The sequence below is a fragment of the Crocuta crocuta genome, unplaced genomic scaffold, assembly GCF_008692635.1.
Source record: "Crocuta crocuta isolate KB4526 unplaced genomic scaffold, BGI_CrCroc_1.0 scaffold834, whole genome shotgun sequence".
Taxonomy (NCBI): domain Eukaryota; kingdom Metazoa; phylum Chordata; class Mammalia; order Carnivora; family Hyaenidae; genus Crocuta; species Crocuta crocuta.
The window spans coordinates 108,853-117,039 of record NW_027527127.1 but is presented as its reverse complement, the minus strand read 5'-3'; the positions used below and the strand labels follow the sequence as shown (position 1 = coordinate 117,039).

At 35.1% G+C, this 8,187-nt stretch overlaps 1 protein-coding gene across 1 annotated transcript in view; it reads left to right on the top strand.

Annotated features, from left to right (window-relative positions):
* Positions 1-8,187, top strand: part of LOC144221774 (dystrophin-like) — a 150,420-nt gene that overhangs the window by 60,997 nt on the left and 81,236 nt on the right. Inside the window, exon 6 of the mRNA XM_077752330.1 lies at positions 3,754-3,872. Within this exon, the coding sequence (XP_077608456.1) occupies positions 3,754-3,872 (119 nt within the window). The remainder of the gene's footprint in view (positions 1-3,753; positions 3,873-8,187) is intronic.

Sequence of the window (8,187 nt, the reverse complement as noted above, 5' to 3'; positions counted from 1 at the left end):
GGTATTTTTGAGTGTAGTTAATATACAGTGTTACATTAGTTTCAGGTATAGACGACTCATGCTATACTCCCCACAAGTGATGCAATGACAGTATCACTGACTGTATTCCCCATGCTGTGCCTTTTATTCCCATGACATAAATTCCATAACCGGAAGGCTGTTTCTCTTATTCTCTTTTGCCCATCCCACCCACTACCCTCCTATTTCGTTCCTTTTGCATCAACAGTGTTGTAACATTTACATATGTAAGTTATAGGTGTTCTTGGCATGAGCCTATAAATTGAAAATGCATTATTGTTATAATAATAACAGTAATTATATCATACATATAATTAACCTTGGAACAAAGTAGTACTTCATTAGTAATAGTACCAAAGTAATACCTTGATACTGTAATTAGTCTCATTGCACATAATGGGAAACTGAGGCACAGAGAGGTTGCATTATTTACCTAAGACCATTTGGCTAATACGTGGTAGAGCCAGGATTTGCATTTACAGAGGACTCTGCTTATCTACTAGGCTATATAATCTTATTGAATATGTCTGTTTCCTCAAAAGACTGCTAATCCTTGGTTGCACAGTCTTATATTTATAAGTTCAGGTCTGGATTCACATGGGAAGGTATGCGGCTTTCTTCTGCAGTTGGTTAGTCTTCAAATTCTTTATGCATTTGGAAATCATAGTTGCTTAAAATGTTAATTAATGATGAATTTTAATCATTTAAAACATTAATGCTAGAGGACACCTCCAAGGCCGTTCAGAACATTTCCTTCTTTTTAAAATGAAAACCCTGAAGCTCAACTAGATACCATGACTTAGATAGCTCCTCATCCAGGTGATTCGTTCATGGCCAAGAGGAGAAGGGGATGAAGGAAAAGAGGATAGAATGAAGAAGCAATTCTATTCTTTTTCATTATATTCATTTAACCCTGTTGACTGTAGTGTAGGTGAGAAAGATAGTCTCCCACAGTCTCCTACCTATATTCTTTTCCACTCTGATTGCTGAGAGATGGAGAAAAGTGGATGGGGCAGTGGGTGCAGAGTGAAGTTAAAATTTCCACAAATAGTATAGAATTAATGTTTTCTTTTTTGAAAAGAACTGAGATATTTCTTTTAAATCTTTCACCTTCTTGTGTAATAGGATGACTCTCTACACACTGAACATTCATCCAAAGAAACAGAACCTCTGTAACAACATACACCTCACTCTGTGTTCGTATTCACTCCAGTTCTGTCCATAGTCCCCCGGGTAACAGTGTGATGAAGGCAATGGTGTAGAATGTCATTGTTACTTCTTAAAGTCTTTCCATACTAGAGTCAGCTCACAGCTTAGACATATTTCAGGTTCTAAAGTATTGTTAGTTTTTTGGGGTAACATGGAGTAGAGAGGGCAGATTAGACTTCCTAAGAAGTGAACAAAATTCTGGTAAGTTGATCAGGGTAGCATCAAGTAAAGAAGGGAAATGTGAGTCCAATCAGAGAGTTGTCCCTTTATTTTTATTTATGGTTTTTGAAAATAACAGCTAAGCCCATCCGTCTAATTTCCTCCCTTGCAGAGCATGAGTTCTGAGGCAGGAGTCCATTGACAGACCCCATTGTCCTAAAATTCTGTGTAAAATATAGTGACAGGTTTTTGTAGCGATAAAAGTTTTTTAGTGCTCATCAGATTTTCAAAGGTGTCTGTGATCCAAAAAAAGGCAAAGAGCCACTTGACAAATGGTTTCCAGTGTTGTAGGGGTAAATGGTAATTCCTTAAATGGCTAAGACCTTTTGCGAACTCATCCCAGTCCCCCTTCCCAGTGCTGTCTCCCACCATTTCTCCATACCAGAAATGTCTTTGTGGAGCCAGGCCTGTGAGTTCTGATCGACTAAGCACATTCTGCTTTTTTCCTGGCATAAGAACTTTGATTTTTTTTTTTAAAAATCTCAATACGACTCAAGAGTCTATTCTCAAAAACTTGTTAAATCTCATTCCAAACCACCATTGAAGAGTACTTCCTTAGGCCTCAAAAAATATTTCTTAACCCCTTCAGATTTTATAAAACCTTCTATATTTTTCACATTAGAATTTTCACTTTAGAATTTATATTGACTTATTATGATGTCAAATATTATTATTTTTTCCTTAGTAGGTTTTAAGCCCTTATAGGATAAGAACTCCTTCTCACACTCCTTTGCGTTTTCTCTATCATTACGTAAACTGATACTCATATAGTATGTTGTCATCCATTCTCTGCTTGCATGTCAACAAAATTTATTGAATCAACAAATATGTAATCAACAAGTATTTATTGATCATCTCCTATGTGTCAGGCTTGGGTTTCTGGAAGTGAACAAAACCAGTGGAAAAAAATGTGTATTCTGCATTCTAGTGGGGAAAACAGATGAATAGACAAGATTGATTAAAATATATAAAATATTAAACAGTAGTAAGTGCTGACCAGAAAGAAAGGGATAGGAAGTGTGTATGTAGAAGTTTGATTTGGAAGTGCGCAATTGTATTTATTTTTAATTTTTTAAATTCACTTTTAGAGGGAGAGTGCAAGAGGGAGGAGCAGCAGATAGAGAGAGAGAGAGAGAGAGAGAGAGAGAGAGAGAATCCCAAGCTAAGAGCACAGAGCCTGACGTGGGACCCAGTTAAACCACGAGATCATGACCTGAGCCAAAATCAAGAATCAGACACTCAACTGACTGAGCCACTCAGCCATCCTGGGAGTGTGCACTTTTAGATGGGGAGAGAGGAGGGAATAATAATAATTATCATAATAGTAAGACTTTTAAGGGACTACATAAAGGCAGTGGAGAAGTGAGCCTTGTTGGTGTCTGAGGAAAGAGAATTCCAGGCAGAGGGAACAGTACATGCAAATACAGAAACTACCTAGCCTGTTGAAGGAGTATGAGGAAAGAGGCAAGAAATAAAATCAGTTAGTGGAGAGCCAGACCATGTGTGTCTTGTATGTCACAGTTAAATCAATGAATTTTACTCCCCCAATAGGGACTTGAAAAGTAGGTTATGATGAAACATTTTAACAGATCCCTCTGGCAGCTTTGCTGACAATAGATTAATAATAGCACGGGTGAGAGTAGGGGAGCCATTAGAAAGTTAATGCACGAAGTAATCCATGCAAGATAAAATGGTTTGGATTGAGGTGATGGCAGCAAGGATGGTTGACAAGTGGTCATATTCTGGATATATTTCCAACCAAGTGCTGTGTGAAAAGGAGTCATTATATTAGACTCCAGGATTTCTCTCTGAGCCACTGCATGTTAGCACTTGTCGCTGATTGTTGAGGAAGGGCGAACTTAAGAGAAGTAGTTGGGTTTGGGGGGTGTGATGGAGATGAATACTAGAAGTTCAGTTTTGGATACTTGAATCTTGTGATGACTCTAAGTGGAGATACTGAATAAGCAGTTGAATCTAGAGTCCGGATGTCAGGGAAGAGGTCTGGGCCAGGCTTACAAAATTGGAAGTTACCAGCAAATGGCTGGCATTCCAGTTTCTGAGATTAGATGAGATTAATATATTTTTGTTGCTTGACAAAGTAGAATAAATTCTCCATTGTTTTCTTCAGGATTTGCAAGTAAAATTGCCACTTGTTAAAATGAAAACCACTATTGATGGGTAATGAAGAGTAACAGTCAACTCTTAAGGATGATGAGCATGTGTTGTCAGTTAAAAATCAGAATTGAAGTGAGTCTGGTGGAATATTGTAAACTGATTTATATTTGCCTTTATGTGTGTGTGTTTCAGGCCAGACCTGTTTGATTGGAATAGTGTGGTTTGCCAGCAGTCAGCCACACAACGACTGGAACATGCATTCAACATTGCCAAATATCAATTAGGCATAGAGAAACTGCTTGATCCTGAAGGTTGGTACATTTCTGGACTGCCATGGTTTTTAGTAGAGTTTAACATTAATTATCTCAGACTTCACATTTCCACAAACTAAGCACAAAAGAGAAGCTATGCATGATGTGTTTTTTCTCTATCCTGGGTGTACTTAAAATATTCTTTCTTCTTGCACTATATTATGAATTATTCTATATGATTTTAGTTCTCAAAATACCATTATCTTAAAGTATAAAAGTTGAGAAAAAATTCAAAGCCTTTAGAATGCATATGCCTCATGGATGAAGCATGCTACATTTGAAGTCTGTTGACTCCAAATAGTTATAAAAGTTCATGTTTTGCTTATTCTACCAAGAGATTTGATAGACTAATCAGCTATAATTAATTAGCTACTCTTGCCAATTTCATTCATATACTCTATAAAAGGCAACATGGTTTACTGTTTAAATCAGGAAATCTATTCCTGGCACTGCTTCTGTTATAATTTGTCACTCTGGGGGAAGTCCTCCATTGGATGGTTATTCATTTTCTGCTTCTTCAGTTGACAGGCAGCACCGAATTTATATTTTTGTTATATTATGCGTAAGTAAATTTCATCCTTATCTCGGGTGCTACACAGTCATACTTTGCAGACACATGCATTAGAGGGATCATGATTCTTGACTTGTGCTTTTCTTCTGGCCTATGAAACACTTTTTTTGTTTGCCAGCTTGTCTGAAATTGCAAACTCTGTTCTCACTTCCCTGAGGCTTTACCATACTTTAAAACCAGAGTTTGCAGAAGCCGTGTCAGTGGGATTGATATCTGTGATATAATACAAACTAGTATTTGGGTAGGTTTATATAATTAAATGGTCTTTGGAATATCAAATTAGTTCCAACTAAGGAGACTGCGTGGTAGTGGTAGCTCTCATCAGGAAAAGCTCAGAAGCAATTCAGAGGGTATTCTTTCAGTGAATTTATCTTCAAGTAGAAGCTAATCCTCTTTGTTGCAGAACCTGATTGTCTCATCTTATTGACAGCAGATCCATCTGGTATGTGTGTGTGGCGGGGGAGGTGTAATTTTAAACTCACAAAAGCAGATAGCAATAAAAATGAAAATTCAGTCATTTTAGATAAGATATATAACTACCACAAGAACCAGAATACTCACATGTAATTGACCCAGTATATTGCTCTTGGTAGGCACACATACTTGGGAAGGAAAATGATAATAACACAAATGTGTTTGTGAGATTGAAATCAGATTAAGTTCATTAGAAATGTTTCTTCTGCTTTAAATAATGCATAATTTAGTACTAACTCCTGTAAACTCTTTTGTTGCTTCAGTAGATGAATAGCGTCCCTCCTGCCCCATTCTGTCCCGGTATAGCTCTAAGGAAGAAATTGTTATCAATCCTATTTCCTTGTTTTGCAGAATGGGGGAGGGTTACCTCACTATTGAATCCCATACAGATTTACATGTTTTTTTTGTTTTTTTTGTTGTTTTTGTAACTCCAGTGAGGTAGAGAAGTGCAGACATAAGGAAAATATGAACTCTAACCGCTACAGTAAGAGCTACAGTGTATGGGTTTGAAGGATAAACCTGTTAATAGTGTATTGTTTCTCATTAAATGCATACATGGTAACCAGTTTCTGTTATCTGGGATATACGCTCTAGTTATTCTTGTATGTGCCCTGTCCTTTCATGAAATAGTAGGAGTAGGCTTAAAATAGATTGTTTTTTCTTGATAAGTGATAAAATGGTTTTTGATCTTAAGTCCTCCTTTGAATTGGTGAAATAGGAACACCAAATAGGCATCCGTATCATAATCAGGAGGTAGATTGATAAGCCTGTAATCAGAAAAGGGTAGTTACATAAATTATTTTATAGCATAAAATAGCCTGATATGCACAATTCCATACGTTTTCCTCTTTGAGAAGTACATGTTGTTGCACATCCTGTAGACCATTATAATATCTCAAACAATAATTCAAAGTCAACTAAATACAGTATGAAATACAAGCTTATTAATAGAGATCAAACCACTGGTTATAGTTTTATTTTGCCAATAAAGTCTTTGAGCTGAAAACCCTTTCTGTTCATGGGCTTCCTTCCAATTCAAAGAGCATTCTGTTTCCTGAAATGGTTTATTACACTTTATTTATGGCTGTCAGTAGGATGAGGATTCAACATAAATCTTAAATATTTAGATATCTGTCAGTTCCTGCCAATGTGGTAGGGAAATAACAAGCATTTAAAAGTTACTGTTCAGTATTTTTCGAGAGATGGTGTCAATGATAATTGAAAGAAAAAATACTAAATCGTAAGGATTTTTATTTACTCATTTGTTAGTCACAAAAGAGAATAGGATTTCTAAGAATCTAACACTTAGAACACTTTCTTCAGTGTATCTAACATGGGAGATTCATGGGCTTCTTTCATGCACTATATGGTAATTACCTTTGAGATACTCATATTTTTATTTACACACATATTGGTTCTTTAGCTTATACATTACCATGTCAGCTATTCTCCAAAGCAGTGTTCATTTCATACCTACTATACTTCTTAGGAGGTTAATGAAACATTTTGCTTTATGTGTGGGAGATTTTTATTTTGGGGGGAGATTAAAGTTATATTTGGCTTAAGAAATACCTGCCCAAAAATGTTTTTAGAATTTTAAATGTATGTGTTGTTTATTGGGTTGATTTATAAATTAAAAAGTCATTGAAATATAATTTGGAGGTTTTCATGTCTTGCATATATTGACTTTGGTATGTTTTATTTGGCTTTAACTGGTGTTTTGAGGCCTGAGGTTTGCTTTTAAGAGGAATTGCCTTTTAAAATGACTAGCAATAAGCATTAGCTTAAGCAATTTCAGGAGCTGTTTCTGGTGTGTTTAAATGTTAACATATGCAAAAATAAGTACTACAAAGCTAAAATTATTTAATAATTTATGCATCTTTATGCTCATAGTTATAAGAGGTGTTTCTCCTTCAAAATCTATCCTATTGTGAATCAGATGATTTACATTCTGTCACGATTTCCCTGAAAGATGCTTAGTACTTGCATTGTGAGTTTTATATACTCAAAATTATTGTTTGCTTCCCTGAGTTTCAAGAAATTAGTTTGTTTGCCAATCCACACAGTACTTTCTGCATTAAGAGAATGCTTTGTCAGCTTTTCCATGTGAATAACAAAGAGAAGATGTTCTTTTTAAAGGGATAAAAAAATCGGGGATAAAAATTGTGCTGGTTCTAGATATCTTTTGCATATTACTGTTATAAATCATTTGAGATCTGCAATATGATGTGAAATGCCCTCACTTATTTACCAGGGTAACTTTAGATTGAAAAATGAATGATGAGAGTCAAATTTGACGAACACTGTGGTTTGCAAGAAATATTTGTAACCTCAAAATGACATTTACAAACCAATTAGTTTGGTTTTAATCCACTTCATTTTAACTTCATGAAGATGGTGACACAGATTGTATTTTCTGCTTCACTAATCCCTGAATCACTCTTCAGTTGTTTTCAGAGTCTACGCTTCCAAGAATAAGCCCTGCTTTTGGGAAAATTATACTCCTGAAATGAATGGTTTCAGACTTAACTTTATATGTATGCAGTTTATTAGCCTTTAAAAAATTTCAAGGGAGGAATGCCTGGGTGGCTCAGTTGGTTAANTTCCCTAAAAAAAGGAAATATTATTAAATAGTTTAGACTAAAATGGAAAGAAGAAAACTATACCAAATTTAGAAGGATGTTGTTTAGTGAAATAACTAGACAGTTTCATGCACATGCACATTCATTTCACATCATTTGGATTGATTTTTTTCTAGAACCCACTGAAGAATACCTTTTCTTTCAGAAAATGTAATGAGATTGGAATCTGTTGGTCCCCATGAATATGATTTCAATTAGAAATTTTCATTATAAGTATCTCAGATTCTTTAGAACTAAACTGTATGCAGTGTAAAATACTCTTTTTCCAACATTTTAAAAGTATTTTAGTAGTACATGTGAATAAAAACAGCCATTGCCTTTTTTCTGTCTCTGACAGAGAGTCTTTAGAGATACTACAAGTTGTTGCTATCTAAATCTAAATCATGAGTTTCTTAGAAAACTATTTTTTAGTCTAGTTAGTCTGTTATGGAAAAAGGAAAGTATCATCATCTGCTTATGCAGATATGATAATAGCAAAATAATGTTCCTATTATATCAGCAGGAGACTACTTTTTCCAGGACTCTTTTTTAAGGAAACATTAAAATTTGATCATTAAAACCAAATTATATAATTTAATAGTGTTAAATGTAATAATAATGAAAATATTTCTTTAATTTTGAACCTCAA